This window comes from Drosophila mauritiana, chromosome 2R (genome assembly GCF_004382145.1).
Source record: "Drosophila mauritiana strain mau12 chromosome 2R, ASM438214v1, whole genome shotgun sequence".
NCBI classification, from domain to species: Eukaryota; Metazoa; Arthropoda; class Insecta; order Diptera; family Drosophilidae; genus Drosophila; species Drosophila mauritiana.
In genome coordinates, this window is record NC_046668.1 from 10,195,486 (window position 1) to 10,215,267 (window position 19,782).

Below are 19,782 nucleotides of genomic sequence, written 5' to 3' on the forward strand. Positions count from 1 at the left end.
AAAATGTTTCGATGGTAATAGGCCCGAACAACCCCAAAAGAAATAATTGGGGTGACCAGCTCTTATTAGTTTATAATAAGCATTAAATTATAAGGAAACAGGCTTTTAAATATATATATGTATTTTTTTATACTTAGCAAATCTAGCTTTCTATAATGATAAGAGCTGTACAATTTAAAATTATTTTATTAATTAAATGACATTTACAATGTTTTTCTTTGAAGAGTAATAAAAAAAAGCTTTAAAAGTTTCAGTTATATGATTTTTTATATAAGATTGTAATTCATAAAATTATATATTTAGTTGATATACCTAATCCGTTATTAATTATGCCGTATAATAAAATATACATCTGGCTAAAACTTTCAGGACTTATTTCGGAGCTTTTATAAGCTTTTCAATCCAGAAAATGGTCACTCCAGAACTGCAAAGCAACAGAAGAAATGTTTACTGGTCAGTCGAAAATCCACCCCTAGAAAAGGTTCTCTTTCTTCAGCTTTGCGAGCTAAGAGCATTTATAGCAATTCATAAAATCGCATGCAATTTTTAGCATAGACCGTTAGCTACTCTCTTTCTTTTGCAAACTTGAAAGAGCGAAATGTTTTCTCTTTCTTATGGCAATCAACTCGCTCTCATTGCTGTTGTTGTTGGTTTCCCTCCTCTTCCCTGAATCTTCCTCTTCCTCTTCTTCTTCTTATTAGCCTCAAGTGGTGAGCATACACCCCGCCGCCCACCCGCCACGCCCCCTTTCCCAGGAACTATTAAAAACTGGCCGGTCTCAATAAGAAAAGCCAATGCTCTGCTTCAGTCGACGCAGGCGACTGCAGCTGAGACAGCAAAATATTGTTGGCCAGTTTGGCATCGCATTTAGTTGGGTTCGCAACAACAAAACATAACAAACCGCTGTCGCGAATCGGACGAAATCGGAATCGAAATCAGAAATAACGAACATAACTCGAGCTAAATTAACAAAATAATAACATTATAAATTAACAAAATAATATTGTGCGTTAAATAAACGTCAAGAAGAGTGAATTACAAGGAAAAAACGAATCATAAGAAAAAACAAAATTTAAGTGTTTGTGAGCTTAACACCTTATTGCCCATCCCCACAGTTATTTATTCCGCTTGTCTTCCTGTGGCCGAAAAGTGGGGGAAAGCGATTTTCCCTGCGTTCATTTGAGCCCTTTAAGCCGTTTAGCCAGGATCTAAAGGAATAGACGAAAAACGAACCCCTTTTTGGCTTAGCTGGCAGGACTTAAAATATGGTTTTCCGCTCGAAACTTTCGGGGGATGGTAAAGTGATTCATAAATAGGTAGAAAAGTTATGGGCACAGTGAGGCCTAATGCAAGAAAACTAAAAAAATACACACAGCAGTAAATATCAAGAATTTTTTAAAATATGCATTTAATAATCTGGAAACATTTTTGATCATATTCACCTATATAGAGAAATTTATAAAAAAACACAATGAGGGTTGTATTTTTTTTAAAGAGATTAAAACTTCAACTATTCTACTACTACTTTTCTACTATTTTAAAATAAATGTAATTTAAATATAGCAAAGGTTTAAATTTTCTTAACAAAATTATGTAAGCGTATTTAAAACGTTTTAAATAAAATTAGCAAGGACACGCAATAATAATTGATCTTCACTTCCACCAATTAATATAGATAATAGTTCATTATTTAAGAGAGCTATTCTGAACATCTGATCCTTATTGCTTAGCATCATTTTAGCAAAAATTGCAGTGCTCTTTTCTCTCTGCTGAAGTAGTGTCTCAGTTTCAGTCCTGTTTCGCAGGACACGCACGTGTTGTTGGCTTTCTCTTATGTGCTCTCTTTGCGCAGCGGCGCAGCTTGAGGTCTCCCTTTCTCTGATTCTCTCGGCACATTCGTTTCTCTCAGTGTCGCTCTCCAGTGTAAAACGGCTTGTTCTTCCACGCAGTTTTGACACTTGTGACATTTTTGACACACAAATCAATTGTTACGTGAATTTTCAGCGCTGCAGCAGCACAGGCAGCAGCGCCCAGCGACATCGGGTAAACGCTCATAAAATCGGGTAAAAAATTCCAACAAAAAAGTAATAATTTTTTTCGACATTTGCAAGAGTCACAGCGAGATGTTGTTAACCGCAATATAGTGATTTTCGCCGTGCAATCGAGCAAAAATCGTTGCCTACTTTCGTGCGCTGCGTGTGTGTGACATAATTTGCCGTTCGCCGAGAATTTTAACTTAAGGATTCCCCCACAGGAGAGCCTCGCTATCGTGACCTCAGAGTGCATAACACACCACTCACCCGAACCTCCCCCTTATGGGGGCCTTCTTTTCGCTGCAAATCGATTTCTGTTTCCGGCATTTTTCACGTGGCTGCTGCTGTCCCCCTTCACTCAGAGAAAAAACTTATCGAAAGAGCTTCCGAAATAACAATTTCGTTATTTTGCACATTGTGTGCTTTTCACGATTCTAAGAAAATGTTAAATTATGAAACAAGGATCAAATGCTTTGATGTAATCGTAAAAATTTTAATTCATGCATTTTGAGTGGCTAACTTTAAAATTCACAAAATTGATTGCTTTTTAGCTTTAAAGCACAATTTCTTGTAACACAAATCACCAAAAAATGTTAAAGTTTATTGCTTGAATTGTAGTTACAGATATTAATTAGTGAGTCCCGCCTATTGTCACAAAAAATAAAGCACACAGCAGAATTCAAGCAGAATAATTGGTTTCTGAGGTTCAATTCGAGTTTTTTCTTAGTGCTCCCATCGTCTGTTTCGTGCAGTTTTGGCATTTTGCTGCCGTTCTGGCTTTCCCGCTGTTGTTGTTGCCGCCTAACGATTTTTCCCGCAAACAACACGGCAAAGTGAAACGTGCCAGGCCAGAGGAAAAGCCAAAATGAAAAGCCCCAAAAGGCGGCGAGAGAAATGAGAGAACATTAACAGCAAGGTGGCCGTAATCGTAAATCGCGAATCGTAAACAGTTTTCTGGGCGCTGCGGGGAACCAGCTGAAAGTAACAGTCAGCCTGGTTTATCGGAATCGTTTTTGATTTCCTGCCTTTGGCCTGTTTTCCCGTATTCCGTATTCCGTATTTGGTATTCGGTGGTCCGTAGTCCATTTTCCGTGCTCTGCTTCTTGCCACTTCGCCAGCGTTCGCTTTTGGGGGTTTTCCTGCTCGTTTAGTTTCGGTTTCGGTTTCAATTTCAGCCAGTCAGTCAGTCAGCTGCTGCTTTTCACGTGGCACGTGTCGTATGAGTAATATTTTTCGGGTGCCCTTTCTCGCTTGCAGTCGCCTCTCCGCTTAGAAAACCACAATGATCAAAGACTGTTTAATTGATATATCAACTGACACAAATAAATAAAATAAAGTGCTTAAATCAATCGCAATTGCAAAGTGTTCAAAATTCTTAAGCCTAACACCAAAATTGCCAATATAACCGCAAAAGACATTGAATAATTGGCTTTAAAATCGATTCTACGAAATCGCATTTTAAATGTTCGACTGGATTAAATTTAACAAAGAAGCGTAGACGAAATACGAATGCAAATTAGATGCAAAATAAATGGGTAAAATGAGGTCAAGTAAATACGATGTAAGTATGCAATAATATATTATAGTTTTGTAAGATATAGTTAAATGAAATTATTAATACTACTTTTGAGGACAAGACATGTCTTATAATTATGACTTCATTTACCAGATTGTTATAACCCATTTCACTGAAAAGTAGAATAGCCTTTCACTTTAAGCCTAATTATTTCTGATATACAATGAGCCAGAACTGACTTTCGCTAACTCCCCCAAATTGGCCATCAATCTTAGCCTTACCCTTTTGCAATTACCAGAAATCTGCCCAAAGCCAATTGAAGGTTATGCCATCGCATTCAGACTCCAGGTGGTGAACTCAGCTGGTTAGCGAACTGAAAATTTACATAATCACTTAACTCATGGCCCACATTTCAGGTGATTATCATCGGGTCGGTGAAGAAACAATGCCCCGGCCAAAAGATCTGGACATAAATTAAGTCCAGAAACGGAAAACGGACGAGCTGTCTGCCCTTAATCTTGAATTACAAATCGAGTGCAATTATCCGACGGGACGGCTGCAATGAGTCTCTCGAATGGGTTCTTGGTTCCCCCTTTTTGGGGGGGCCACTTGGCAATTTGTTTTCACACTTTACGATTTGCATGGCCGGATCAATGTTTTCGATAAGCGTCGACAAGGTTTCCATGGGAGTCGGAACCTGGTTTTGGACTGGCTCCAAAGGAGACCCATTCTCTAGCCCGGGAGTCCCGCATTCCACTTCCCACTTCCACCGACATTTGCGTGCCCAGTTCTCCCCCTTTGGCGCTACCGTGTGCGCCTTTAAATTTCGCATTTAATTGATTTGTCAACACAAATGTCCGTCGCGGCTTCCTAGCCAACTAAGCCGCTTATTCGCAGCGACTTGGCCCAAACACACGAGTTATGCCGGCATAAATTGCCGACTTTAGTCTTTGACTGCCAATCGAAAGTCGAGTGCTGGCCGAGGTCCAAGCGATACGTGGTGATTTCAAAGACTTCAAAGCCGCATCGGCGCATCGCCAACTGCAATCATCAATCAAATAATAAAGAGCGGGGAAATGTGTATCTTTGCTCACTCAATCCGCTAAAAGTTGCAAACTCATTTGGAATGACCATATGGAATGGAGGGCTCCAGGACGCTTCTGTGTGGGCGATTCTTACGTGGTCGGACTCTTGATTCTCGATGGGACGCACTCTGGAAAGGAGCATGTGAGGATTGGCACAGTGGCGAGCTGCTTTCTTAATATTTGGACGGTTAAGAACTTGATTAATGGAGCTTTACATAAGATATTTATACTAAGGAATAGGTATATTTTGGTAAATTTTTAAGCATCGATTCTCTTATATTTATTATATATCTTATACTTATAAAACGATTGTGCCACTGTATTTGCCCCATTGTCTCCTGACACTTGGCGACATTCCTGATTTCCCTTTCATTTTTAGGTAGCGCCAGTGCGCCCTCCCTGAATCTTGAATGTGAATTATGTTGTCATGTCCCCCGGCTCTTTGTTTTGCCTCTGCTCCGTTTGGCTTTGTCTTTTGGCTTTGTCAGTTGGCTTTCGGTTTTCTGGCTTTTTGGCTTTCTGCAAAATGCGAACACGCGCCCCAGCACGTGGGCGAATCATTTCTGCCGCCGTTTGCGTTTGTTTCCTTTGATATTGAGGGGTGTGGAGGGGGAGCTCCATCTGTGCGGCGCTTATTAATTGTGTGCGAATGTTTGCACAATTTGTCAATATTATCGCACAAAACATGACCATTGGCAGCCGCCCCCGCACTGCCCCATCCCGCCAGCCATAAGATCTTGTTCAGCTACCAAAAATGGTTTGCCTAAGTGATTTGTGATTTATGAGTTCACTCGATTTTTGCTTGCACATTTAATGGGATGTGGCGGCAGTGATTGTCACTCACTTTTCTACACAGAAAACAAACTGTTTGATCGGCATAGAAGTACTGCCAAAGTAGCTGAGTTCTTTAAACACAATTTTGTGTCTTTTTTATATAGAATAGTTAAATAAAGTTAAAGTAGAAGTTATATAGAATAGTTTAATTAAGTTAAAGAATAGTTTGTAGATAAACATTTAAGATATTTCGATCCTAAAGATCGTATTTCTTTGCTCTGTACGTATCTCTATCTCTATCTACCCGTCTATATAGATATATCTATCTCTAGCTGCAGCTCGGTCTTTGGCCTGGGGGCCTGACTATTTGCTAATTCCCCAGCCCCAACCCGCTCACGTCTGGCAATATGCTTTACGACTTTATAATGCCCGGCTAATTGGGTCAACCAGCTCGTTGGGAACAGGGGGGCGGGGTGGAAATGGGGGTGGGGCAGGCGATGGAGAAGGGGGAGCCAACGCATGTTTCAAATGTTTGATAAACGCGTTGTGGCATTGCCTCCTGACACCACTCATACATATTAATGCCAAACGACGACAATGTTGTGTATTTGCGTCTGGTAGCCAAATGGGTGTTGTTCCAGTGTTGGCCAAAACCCACGGATTGGCAACTGGGATATGGGATCTGAAGTTGTGTTCCACACCTGAGTTGAGTGGGCGTTCCTGAGCACAAAGGAGCTATGATTGGTAGCCACTGTCCTGGGCTGTCACATCGATAATTTAACTTAAGGGAACTCAACAGGAAGTTAGTTATTATTATAATTTATTATCATTCTTAATTCTTAAATATTGATTTTTGTTTTTAACCACAAGAAAACACTGATAATATTGCAAATTAAAAAAAGAACTAAGGTGTTGAATTGCCTCCATCTTAATATAATTATAAATTTAAGCTTAACCTATTACCCAATAGACTGACAGCTACAAATACGATATCACAATATTTGAACAATTTTTTTCACTTTATGTCCAATTCGGGTGATTTTTAAATTATGTAGCTCATGTTAGGGGCGTCTCCGTTGGGTCGACTTAATAGAAAGCGAAAACTCGACAATTTTCCACGAGTGCCACAACTCGCTGGCTGCTAAGCCGCGAAAGTAAATAATCCAATTATCGCACACATGCGCGCCCATAGCATAAATAAAATCATTTGATAAGACAAGCCATAGACCAAGGAGAGACGGCAGACTAGAGGCCAAAGACTGAGGACTGAAGACTGAAGACCGAAGACGACAGACACCGAAAGAGTGAGGACTGAAGACTGAGGACCGAAGACCGAAGACCAGGCGGGAAAATTGCATAAACATGTTTGGGAGCCGCTCACTGAGGAAGTAAGTCAGTCAGATGAGAGTCGACTTTGCATTTGAAATATGCTGCATTAATATGCCGATAAATATTTGCCAGCCATCGGGCGACTCTCTTCGGATCTTCGGCCATATGTGTAGCTATATAGCTATATAGCCATATAGCTGACCAACAACTCAATTAGATGGCAGTCTGGGGTTGGTGATGGCTTCGGGGGTCTGAAATTAAATGGCATAAAATATTTCCGCGAATGATCATCAGGCGATCCTGACTACGATCGTGATTATCATGGGCAGACTTGGCGCAACTTTGTCGCCTCTTTAGTGGAGTTTCTCTGGAAATAACAGAAATTCGGAGGGTATATTGAACTTGAAATTTAATGGCACGTAAAAATTAAAAAAGACTTTAAAGAGATTTGTTTATAACTTTTGTAAACACAATTTTTTAGTTTTCCTTATAGTTTATTGCGTTGCTATTATATAGAGTATGCGATGGGGGGTTAAGCGCTACTGGGTACTCTCAGTTCGATTCTACATTTCCAACACCCCCTTCTCTTATTCGAATCCCCCATTCCGTGTGCATTGTGTCAATGTCAGCGATGTCTCTCCATCTCTCCATCTTTCCATCTGTGTCTTCGTGGCGTGTCAACAATTTGACAGACATTCATCAGCGTTCGCCACTTTGGAGCTGCCTGTGTCGCATACTCAATCAGCAAGGGGAAGTCGAGTCGGAATGGGAGTTGGATCTGGAGTTGGAGTTGGAGTCGAAGTCGGAGTTATAGGAGGGAGGGACGTACCCCAGTGGAGTCCCATGCCAAGTCCCAGTTGTCATTTGTGCGGTGTGGCTTTTGCCTTTGTGCCGCGTGCGCATAATTGATTTTTTCGCGGCGATTCGCTGGTTGTTCGCTGGTCAGCTGCCTGTGTTCTCCTGCTGCCGTTGTCATATTAATGTCAAAAAGATTGCACTTGATCATGAGTTGCGTGTTTGCCAATTTGTGCACACAGTGGCCCCAGAAGAATGGCGCAAACGTGGGCTGCTCTTCAGCGGCGGCAGAAGAATTCAGCCGCGTGAAGAAGAATCATGGGAAAGCCGAGTGAAAGGAGTGCGGATGGGTGCACTTGTTCGTGGGCGTTATTTCAACACCATGGGAAAATATTTTCACAACTCTCGCCGCTCGACTGCCATTTGTAATGGGAATGCGAACCGGGTGGCGAAAAAAAAAAAAACAATAATGATATTGCTAAATATAAACAAACAATTGGAAGTATTTATCGATTAAATACCAAAATACCAGGTGGGTCTAGACATCCACTAAAAATAAAACGTGCGTCAAGTACTTTATCGTTGGCGATCACTTGGCTTGGCTCGCTTTGTTTTGCATTCCACAGCGCATTACTGACCTAAGCTACCCAAATAGTTAATGGGTGTGAATCAGTGACACTTGCCATGGGCAATATAACTTTTAGGGGTTAAGGACCATAAAAAGTGAGGGATGTGAGATTTGGTTGCCTGTGGTTTCTAATGGCACAGGTGGAGCTATCAATTCGTACCGAAAGTTAGAGCTATACCTAAATGCAGTTCATTTCACCTTCTCTGTAAATGGTTCATACATTTCCCGAATGGTGCTTAGTGCACCTTTCATCATCATAACATTCATAACCTGTTATTTTCCTTTGCCTTGCAATGGAAGCCCCTCTAAACGCTAGTTGTGCCCTTTCAACAACTTCCTCCAAACACTTGATGATATGTTCTGCCAAGCTCAATTGCCATTTAATTACTTCATTTAACAAAACCAATAACAACAGCACTTCCACTGAGGGCGCCGCACATTGCACTTGCACATGTTGAATGCAATTACAGGCAAAGCATTTAGACGCCAATAATTATTGGATATTTATATGCAGTCAAGAGCCGCCAACAAGTTTGCCAGACGCTAAAAGCCCCAGTCGTGTGGAGGGGAGTCTCTCTGTAGAAGTCGACACCCCCGCACATTGCATTGACATTGAATTGCATCTGGTCGAATCTCTAACTGTAAAGTGCCATCAGACGTTAGGATGAGATTGTTTGCCCATTTCCGCCCCTCCATTTGTGCCACATCCCCCTGTTCGTTCGTCCATTGTCATTCGAACTTACATATATGGCTTAAGTTGTTTTTGCTCTTGGCTCTTAGCACTCACTTTATTAAACGACAATTTGAGCGACAATGATGTTAATGATGCTTATGGGGCTGCGACTCAATGAAAATTTGATTTTGTTCTTGAGAGGGTGATGGGAATCTAAATATGTTTGGGTCATTCAATCAATAAGGGGCCCAAGGAGGAATTAATATTTGATTAACTCAAATGAATATGTTTCGTATTGAATCAGTGCAGTTCGCAATCAACTGTGTTTATTAAGTTAAGTTTAGTTAAGATGTTACCAAGTGTTAACTGCAATTCCTTACATACTCAAATGATTTTTTTATAAGAGAATATTCTCTTTATATATTTTTAAGTGTTTATGAAACACTACATTTATTTTTAACATTGCGAACCTATAATTGTGCTCTTACTCACCTAAAGTTGCCATTAGACCAAATATTCTCGGAACCCCTTAGATCAACACTTGTCGAACGGGTTTTCATCGCTGGAGCCATTAACCCGTTGATGTAATCAATCCGAGGTGCAACATATTATTCAATTGAATCGAACTATTGCATAAATCTCGACCAGCAGTCACCCCGTTGGCTTCCACACCCAAGAGCGGGCCATTCATCAAGAACTGGCTACGCTTGTCATTATGTCAAGTTCGTTGAGCAATCCACTAAACCAGAGTTGTAATCAGAAACGGCTATAAAGCCACCCCAGCCAAGTCCCCATCCCCATCCCCATCCTCATAGCAATTCCGTTCAGTATCACTACCAAGTCGTTGTTGGCTCATAAAAATGGCAATCACATTTGCATTGCTTGCTCGACCAATGTAAATCGGACATCATACTGCGCATTTTCAATTCGATCCGATCGTTGCCCGATCGTCGTTATTTGTTGTAGGGGGTGGGTGGGCTGAAAAGGGCTAAGCTTAAGCCAACAAATCCGATAGACAGCACGCAGTTTCCCCGGAAATCTGTTTACAAGTGACACGGCCGACTATTTATAGGGGTCTGAAGTTCCCGAGGTTGTGTGTTTGGATTTTTGAACTCCTTGAGTTGCCAATCAGGCCGGACGAGTCTGAGAATTCAATTGGAACTATTTTCATTTGAGTGGCGGATTTTCCTGCTTCGGGCTAACCTGAATTTCCCAGATTTAAATTTATAGATTAGCTAAGATGCGGCCCTAGAACCGAGTACCTTTAGAGTACCTTTTCACATTGAAATCAATGCTGAATGACAGCTGTGACTTCACACCCATAGTTTGTGTATCTTTGCAACTCATTTATAAATCAGTCCATGAGCGGTAACTTTTTTCCTTTGACCTCGATTTTGATTCTGGGTTAAACCAGTTTGCGATTATCTTTCACTGGAAAACCACACCCAGACATAAAGTTAATTAAAAGCTTTCAACGCTTTTGACATTTGCCGCTAATGTCGCGCCTCCCGAATGTTGCTCCCATTGAAATCGTTTTCGCTTTTTAGTTTGCCACCCGGTGTCCTTGTGCGTGGAGTTTTCCACAATTAGTTTAGCCAGCAGCGCACCGTTCTGACAATTAAGAAATTCCTGCCTGCGTTTGCCGTCTACTCAGTAATTTTTATCACATACATTTTTTATCGCAAATATCACAACTTCATCAGCAATCAATGCGGCCAACAACACGAGAGGCGGGCAGGCAGACAATTAGCCATAAAATTAGCTGCAAGTTGGCTGCAAGGAATGCGTTGTCGATGGCCAAGGCGCTTGGCGGTGGCAAATTGAAAACAATTTTAGCTATTTGCATATAAATGCAACCTGAGACGCTGCCAACCAGCAGCCGCAACAAAAGCAGCAACAACTGCGGCTGCAACCTGCAGCTGCAATGTTGCCCACCGATGTTGCCACAACTGTTGCTGGCCCACTGTGGAATAAAGTTCCAAAATGTATTATCAAAAAATCGGGAATAATATGATATAACATGTTGCAAAACATTTTGTACGAGCATTCACTTTAAATGTAAATAAATTTAAGTTGTTAGTTAAAAAAAATGTTCTTACCAAGATAAGGTACACAACATATTTTAGAATTGTTACTAGGGACAAGTACAAAAGGCTTAAGTTTACTTCCAAATTATTTGGTTAAACTCAGACCACAAAGTTGTTCTTGTGAGATAAACAGTAATGAGTTTTTGATCTTTTTTTTACTTTTTTCCTGTACCCAATGTATTTAACTGTGCTTTGGCACACGGCTTATTGAAATAGCATATTAACTTAAATAATTTAATTTAATAACCATTGCTAATACCATTTGAATTAACACATGGGAAGATAATGAAATGTCTTGAGGAAAGTAAAAAGCTTATTAATGTTTAAGTGCTATTAAATCAAACCTTAATTAGGAAATATCTGTCCATGAGTTTTGTTCTTGTGAGATACTTGCTAATGAGTTTTTGATCACCTTATCGGTCACCTATTTTTTTTTTTTGTCCCGTTTCCTGCGTCTAATTTATTCCACTGTGCTGGGCTGTAAAGTTTATCGAAATTGCATTTGCCATATAGTTCATAATGGCATGTTCTCCGACTGCGGTCAGTACTAAAGAGATAAAGATTGCTGAGGGCGATCGGCAAACGCTTTTATCAGCTCAGAGGTATAAATATTGATACAGTCTGGGTATGGGACTTGGCAACAATTAAGGTAGCCAGCGATGGAAGAACCTCACAAGTCGACCACGTGGTCGAAAACTACATCAACATATGGAATGAAGAAATGCTCGAACACTTGTGAATGTTGTTAAAAAATATTTCCACAAAGGTTCAAACTACATTTCACGCCTAATTTAATTTGACAACAACAGCAGCGAAAAGTTGGGGCATATTTTTACACATTTTCTTGGTGTTATTTTTTCTTTTTGTGGCAATGGGGAACACGAAGGGGTGCTCTGTGGTGGTTGCTGTGTTAATTTGAGACATAATTGCAAGCTCGCCAGGATGAGTGGGGCGATGGGGTGGCCGGGGGGTGGCACAGTGGGGCGGAGGGGACAGCTGTGCCGACTGGTTATGACAGCAATGACAGCTGCGGCAGCGTCGGCATTTGAATAATTTGCAATTAAACGCTCCACACGGCTCAGCAATTAAGCAAGGAGTCAGGAGCGAGGGGCAGGAGAAGAAGAGGTAGCACTAAGAGAAAAATCAGATTCTGAATCCATTCCACGGCAGTCCCAAGATTCCATGCTAGAAAAGTTTATAAAATTCTATAGCAATAAATTCTGTTTTGTGTTTTATTCGGCTTTATTATCTTCTAATATTAAATTATTCTCACTGTAGTTAGTCGTGGGAGTGGGAGCAAAGGCAAACATATTTCCCCTTGGCCAAAAACGTCACACGGACCACACGACGTATGCGTAATATGTGCATCTGATTCGGCGAGCCTGGTCGGCTTTTGAACGGGTTTATCTGGTAGTCCACAGGAGTTGGCCTGAGAACGAATGCAAATGTCCACGTCCATCAGCTGTCCGCAGCTGCTGAAAGTTGATGGCCCGCGATGAAGACAGCGGACCGGTCAAAACCAACACCCAACTGTGTTTCCAATTAAACGCCGCTTAGCCAAACAACGCGGCCAAACAACCAAACAACCCGAAACAACCCGATCAGCCTAACGTCAGCGCTACTTTCAGTTTGCTTTACTGTTAGTTCGTGAGCTTGCCGCACTGAACTTGAATCTTTATGTGGCAGACAGTTGGGGCCTGGAGGCAAAAGAGCCCCCAGGCCCACCAAGATCTGATCCAGATCCAGATCAGTGCTCTGCGATTCGGACCGAGTGTGATACGGACTGACAGACTGACTAATTGATGGCCCGCTGATTGATTGATTGATGGACTGCCGATTGATTTATGGCCCATCGTGGGGGGTTGAGTTAGATTTCCCGCTGAACTGGAGCATTGCTGCCATAATCAGTGTTAAGCCGTGACTGTTTAAAGCTCTTAATAATGTGGTATCCAATTAGAATAAGAGCCAACTGTAAATTGCTTTGCCAATATTAAATAATATTTTCAATGTTTAAATTGCTTGGTGAAATAGAAGCATTAGTTATTCACTCTAGCCTGACTAACGACTGCGCTAATTATTTACGATATGATTGGAACAAACTGTCTGCTGCTTTTTGGAGTTATATCCAAAACAATACTTGGAAATGTTGTTATTAACCATCCTGATACTGTTCTTTTGCGAATCATTCAGTAAGCATTGCAGTTTTATATATTTGTCCAAGTAAATGGTATTATCCACTCATAAACAGCTCTGCGAAGTAAGTTCACCAACATCAGCGTAGAGTGCAGCAAAGACTACTGCTCCGGCATCCGGGGATGGTTGACCGCCAAAGGTGAGCTGAACCTGGACATCCATCTGAATCGCACCTTGAGGAATGGATTGAGGACAACAATTACGCTCCTGCAGCTGATAGATGGCAAGGATCGGTACCAGACACTCTTCAGCTACGACATGGACACCTGCAAGACGCTGCGGGAACTGCTGCAGTCCAGCTTGATGAAGGTCTGGCTGCGGAACGTGTTCAAGTACGGGAATCTGGCCGACCGGTGTCCCATCCAGCCAGTGCGTACTGTATCTCACTATGTTCGAAGGTCTGGGTCAAAAAGTTTCTCCTCTGCAGGCCAGCTACGATGTGCGCAACTTTCAGCTGGAGAACCACAGCATTCCGGGGTATTTGCCAGCGGGATTCTACCGCCTCCACGACACAAATTACTACGGAAAGCCCAAGGGCAGGCAGCGCCGTCCGGTGGCCACTTTCATACTGGATATAAAGTTCTATTAAATGGAAATGGAAAATGCGAATGCGAATGCAAGATGCTCAAGTGGGTCACGGGTGGGGCTAACGAGTTTCAACTTTTCAAGGCTGCATTTGGCCTCTTGCGAGCTGTGGAAAGCCAAGTTCATGCCGATAAAAGTCTGAGAAAACGCCAGGGATTGCCGAATGCATCGCCCTCAAGGTCTTTCTTTGGACTGTAAATTCCTGACTGCCAACGGGCCTGCTCCACTTTCGGCCGGGCACATTTGCCAACTGACAATGCAGGTCTTTAACTAATTGCATAATAAATTCAAGTGAATTTATGGCGCTGCTCCTGCAACTGTCCTTGCTCATTTGCGATGTCAAAAAGTCGCTCAATCCAAATGATTTATGCATTCATACATTTAGCTGCAGGCTCACGTGTTCGCAGTGCCCTACATAATATTGTTTTGTCATAGTTTAGTGTGCGTGGGTGTTCCAGTTTGTGGTTTCAATCATTAGTCGAGAGACAGCATGAAAAACTTCGGGGAAGTACACATCAGTCGACGAAAGTAAATTAACTTTAGAAGTTGTAAATAAATCATAAGATAGATCTACTTTCCCAACTTTATGCAGTACGTATAAATCTGCTTATTCATTTTGCTACCAATTTCAGTAGAAAGACAAGTTCGAGTTTAAGTGGAAGATAAATCTTTAGAAGAGGTATCTTTTTAAGCTAAAGCTGTGGAATTTCTCGACAATTGTTTGAGAAAGTTTAAGTAGTTCATAAATCTTCTAAGGTGATTCACACGCTATATTAAGATTTGGGAATTTGCCCCTGGCAAATATAATTCTTATAATTCCAAGGCAATTAATAAACTCTATAATAAACATTGCTATTTTAAGTTAATTTAAATATGATTTTTTTAAGCTTTAATTCTACATGTTTCTAAGCACCTTTAATTCTTTTCAGGTTACCACAGCTTACGGTCTATGCCAAGATTATTTACCTCCTGATGGTAAGTAGAAACAGACTTTAGACATTAATGGTGGTGATGAATGGTTGCTCGATGACACAATCACTTCCCAGTCACCTGGAATCCTTGACTGTCTGGCAAGTTCATCACACGCTATCAAGTCCATTCAATCCAACAGATATTTAGATATTTACACCGCAAGCGGGAACTTAAATATTGGCATTGAGTGCCCTTCAGGGCGAATATTGACGCGTGTGCAAATATTCGATAATACTATCAAATGTTGTATCAACTTATATCATCATCATTGTGCCAGAGAGCAACAAACTTGGCCAAAGCCAGACCAAGCCCATTTTTCAGACCTTTCGGAAATTGGGGGGCAGGAGGCCCACCGAAACTATGCCAATTATTTTATCAAAGGGAATTTCCCTGCAAATCAGGGCACAACGCCATCGATCGTTTGCTGTTATCAGCTCAGCGATTGGGCAAATATTTGCCAAAAAAATAATAATAACAATCAGGCAACTACAATGGAAATGTCGAGTGAATACTTATAAAAATGGCAACAACCGAACGCTAATTAAATTATACTGTTCTCCGTTTCTTACACGTTTTCTCCAGCCGTTGGCGGTTGTTGCTTTTGTTTCCCTTACACTTTTAATTTATTTGGCAATCAATTTGAAGTATCGACTGGATGTCGGATGTCGGATGTCCCCATGCCTGCCGCTGGGTTGTTAATGTGCCGAAATAAATAACTGGAATACCTGGCATTCCTTGGGCGTGAAGCCAACTGGGCGACGTCTTCGCCAAGTTCCGTTTGCCGCTCCATTCAATTTTTCACGAGGCGACAGTATTTACAGCAAGTATTTGCTTATTTGTTCTAAATGAACAACAAAATTATTTTGGCATGAGTTGGCTCGAGGCGGCGACTTCGAGTTGATTGAATCGTTCAACGTCGTCGTCTCGAGTATTTTTTTATCGTACCGCTCAGGTATTTATCGTGCCCTAGGCATTCCGTATGCCTCCGCCACTGTCTGAACCTTTTCATAAACTCGAATATGCAAATTGTGACCCGGTGTGATTAATTTTGGCAATAATCAACATGCGAAAAATTCCACTTGCACTTGAGGCGGATGTGAAGATGGTCGAAAGAGAAGTGCTTAAAATAGTGCCAATATTTTGCATATTGTAAGGGGATCCTAGAACTTTTACAAGGCCAATACAAATAAGTAACCTTTAAACCTTATAGGTTAATAAATGATTATTCCACTGAAGTTTTCCTTTTGAAACTTGTCTACTCACCTAAAATAGTTATTAGCTGGGTAAATTACAAAGATTTAGTAAACTTTACATACAAACTTTTCTTAAATCAATTTTAGTACACAATGTAGAATCACAACTCGACTTTTCCCGCTCAGTCCACTCGAAGTACTCCGATGTGGCTAGGATTGAAGGCTTCTTTATAGCTGATGGATGGTCCGAATTTAATAAATCTAATGCAAGTTGAGTGCCTAGGGGTTAATATATATTTACTGGGGAATCGTGTGCCGAGCAAATGAATGAGCAATCAAGGGCCAAATTAGCGGCACTTTTATAGTAGCTAAACTGGGGGCTTTCGATAGCGTCGGTTCTGATTGGCGCCAGGTGAGGCAAATGCGCATCGAGAAGGTGACTTGCAGCGCCATCGAGACCAGACAAAGATATCAAGGTGGTAACTCCACTATCACTGACGAAATCAATTCGTTGCCTTACACCACGACATGAAATTCGTCAAATACTAGACCCGAATCTTACAGATTCTAGTTTTTGGCAATAATCGTAGTACCGGTTTTTTAAAGCTTTTTTACAAAATAAAAGTTATAGATGCTAATGCCACATTAACATTAGTTCCCTAAATGATATATTACAAAAAATATCTTTAGGTTTGTAATGCAATATTAAAGGTTTTTCTAGACGGTTTTTACCGAATAATTCCCTGAGTGTTATCAAGCTTGCTTCGGCGTGTTTCCCAGCCATTTAATCTGCTTTACTAAACATTAAAGTTCATCAATGAAATGAAGATATCACGGGGATTTCACTCACTTCATGTTGGTAAAAGTTTCCACTGAGGTATATAAGGATCATATCACATGACTTACATTTTCTTAATTTCCGCCAAGATTTTCGTCTATAAATTAGTACGTACTTAGAAAATATAAATTTAGGCTTAGTGTTTGAAAGAACAAATATGGATTACTATTGATATTATCGTGGTTGATGCCTTAGTTGCATTTATATTAACCAAACTAATTTCAGTCGCTTAGTATTAACACGTTTATGGATCAAATAGTGATAACTTGGCTTTACCCCCACCAACCTTCACCAGATCGGTTTCTTGTTTTATTGGCTAGTTAACCATTGCCGGGGTATTATTGGGTGCTGTTTAATTTCCTTTTTCTTGTTGCGTAGCCCCAAAACAGCGACGCTTATCAGGAAATTATTTCAAAACGTTAATTGAATTGTCAATAGATGGGGAGGCAGAAACGCTTTTGGTGACTGGGGCCTCTGGCAACGGGTGATAGTCGAGAAGGAAAGGTGTACGAAAGATATACGCCCAGAACATATACTTCTTGGTATTGCCTCTATAAATACCAAGAGCTAAATGTATGTAAGTCGGTCTCTAATTGCATTTACCAGATAAGAGTTTCGTTGCGGGTCGAGTTTGGTGGGCTTTCTCGTTATGGAAATCCATCCAAGGCCACCATAATATCCAAGCCAGTTAACTTGTTATTGTTATTCTCAATATCTGGGATTGATGATCGTTATCATGATCGGCATTGTTTTGGTCAACAGCGGAAAGTTTCGCGTCGCGTTTTAAAAACGTGCTTTGCGATAGGAGAGTGCGAATAAAACGTGTTTCCCATAATCACTCTGACTGGCATTGATAAATCGGGCTACCTCAAGAATGCCACACATTTTTGGTGGTATCGGGGTGAATGATAGTTGTCACAGGCAAATGGGATTCCCCAAAGCCTCAGGGTTGGCCAAAGGTCATCTTTCTTCCATTTTAATTAGCCTCTATACTGTTGTGTGTGTCTCACTGCACATTGTTAGATGCCAAAGTCGAGATACATTCCGAAATCAAGCTGCCAATCTTGAAACGTGGATACACAATGCTGGCCCAGACAAATGATTAAAAAAACGTTGAGATACGCGAAGTGGACATGCAGTCTAAGCTATCTGGACATAATGTGATATGATATGAACATGATATGATCCCGAAGCCAAGTCGTAAATTTCGTTTCTATTCCTCGAAAACAGGCGCAGTTGAGACCTCTTGACATTGTCAGTGATTTTGATTTATGCTACCCGGCAAAACATTCGATTGTGGTATCGATTTGATCTTCAGACATAAAAGGCTTTCGCTGTAAAACGCTTTTCCGACTTTTACGCCACGATTTCCGCTTTCAAAGTGAAGTCCTCCTTTTGTTCCACCAATCTGCCGCTGTTGACTCTGTTAATGTATGGGTAAATATTGCACTTTTCCTGGGATTAAATGCTTCCTTGGACTCAAGTTGACATCGATGCCGTGTGGCGGGAATGTCCCTCAATTGATATCCAACAGATAAACAACCCATCTTTTAATCGGCCAGAAATCGGTATGGAAGGTGTAAAAGAAATCGCTGCTAGCCTATCCATCGCTATCATATCTCTAAAATGGTATAAATACCGGCCGTAATTTGCCAATCGCGCAACTTATATAAATTTAATGCGGTCGCACTTGGCCAGACGACATGTGCTTTGGCTTCTTATCGATGTTCTAAACTTGGCTGTAAGAAACAACAAACTCAGCCTAGGATAACTGGGGGCCGCGATGCTCTGGCCCTTATATAAGCTTATTGTTTTTTTAGCAATTACCCTGCTGACCAATTAAAATAAATGACACGTTAAGATAGCCTCTTTACTGCGCAGATGTTTTGCGGGCATTCGCTGTTATTACTTTGAATAACAAATTGGTCTGGGGAATATTTGTTTTTTTATGTAAATATTATTGGCGCACGCGAAATTGATGGAGCACAGTGGGCCAAGTTAGTTGGCAGCTGGCCAAGGAGTATTGCCCCCACTCGGCCAAACTTTATAATTTATACATTAGTAAATGCTGCACAAACAATGGATTTATCAATTGGCGAGTGTCAGTCGGGAATGTTATCAAAACCACTGATAGAAATGAAGTATACATACGATGTTATGCACGTTAGATTAATCAATTTCATTATTTAAAACTTGTTTATGTTTAATACAAATACATTATTATTATTTACTGGGTCATATTACTGTCAACAAATTATAGTGTTATTGTATTTGAATACAATAGCAAACTTTAATGTAACATCAATTTGGTTCTCATGATCATGGGGTCATAGGACATTGCCTTAAGGATATCCACCCACCCACTTGTGTCCCAGTCCCCTGGCTACCTGACTCCCACACCCACCACCCACTTTGGCCCATCCGATAGCAGCAGCAGCAGACGAAGCTCCACAATCTTATCGGAGCTGCTCTTATTGATTAATATAAAGATACTGACAGCCCAATCGGCGCAGTGCGGCGGGTATCTGTATCTGTATCTAAATGGGGAAGGCTAAGCACAGGCCCTCCGGAGTTCGTGGAGCACCTTTTCCACCTGGCCGGCGCTTGGGGCTGACATATAGAGCAAACAGAAAGACACAATTATTTTTTCATATTATTGTTATTTGTTATAATGCGAGATAGGGGGGGCTCCTTTCGGACTGTCCTATCTGACACGCATTTCTCTGCCTTTGGCGCCCTCTTAGTGTCGATAAACGCGGCATTGAATGACTGACACTGCACTGAGCGAAATTCCAACGCCGCGGCTGGGTGCTTAGCCCCAGCTATTTGCGCACTTAGATAAGCGCCTTTTTGGCAGCACATCAAAAGTGATAATCGATTGCTTTTCAGGTGGTTTTTGTTTGCTGCTCGGCGTTTCGGAAGCTTCGTTTTGGGTAGCGTTTTTATGGGGAGGAATTATCGCGAAATGGAATTTTAATGGCTGTTGTTCAACGAAGAGTCTTCCGGTAATATTTGTACTTAATAGCCATACGTAAACATTTTTGAAATGGTGTGTTAAAATTGGGAAGCTCCTTGTTTGCA

At 41.2% G+C, this 19,782-nt stretch overlaps 2 protein-coding genes across 3 annotated transcripts in view; both read left to right on the forward strand.

The window, feature by feature from the left end:
- The first annotated feature begins 865 nt into the window (after positions 1-865).
- LOC117136132 (ras guanine nucleotide exchange factor glfB) overlaps positions 866-19,782 on the forward strand; it is a 55,416-nt gene continuing 36,499 nt past the window's right edge. Inside the window, exons 1-3 of one of the 2 annotated variants that reach the window (XM_033296836.1) lie at positions 866-1,082; positions 3,291-3,594; positions 14,628-14,673. In XM_033296836.1, coding sequence (XP_033152727.1) covers positions 3,593-3,594; positions 14,628-14,673 — 48 coding nt within the window. In that variant the 5' untranslated portion in view covers positions 866-1,082; positions 3,291-3,592. Of the gene's footprint in view, positions 1,083-2,608; positions 3,595-14,627; positions 14,674-19,782 lie in introns of those variants that run through there. The other variant, XM_033296835.1, reaches the window with a different exon arrangement.
- Positions 12,598-13,702, forward strand: LOC117136135. The gene is made up of 3 exons (XM_033296840.1): positions 12,598-12,691; positions 13,169-13,482; positions 13,541-13,702. Exons 1-3 carry the CDS (start codon positions 12,598-12,600, stop codon positions 13,700-13,702), a joined length of 570 nt encoding a protein of 189 aa, XP_033152731.1.

Coding starts and splice junctions, on each gene's coding strand:
- LOC117136135 (XM_033296840.1), top strand. CDS start 12,598: ATGTGGCAGACAGTTGGGGCCTGGAGGCAAAAGAGCCCCCAGGCCCAC. Junction 12,692..13,168: donor TGCTCTGCGATTCGGACCGA/GTGTGATACGGA, acceptor ACTCATAAACAG/CTCTGCGAAGTAAGTTCACC. Junction 13,483..13,540: donor ACCGGTGTCCCATCCAGCCA/GTGCGTACTGTA, acceptor TCTCCTCTGCAG/GCCAGCTACGATGTGCGCAA.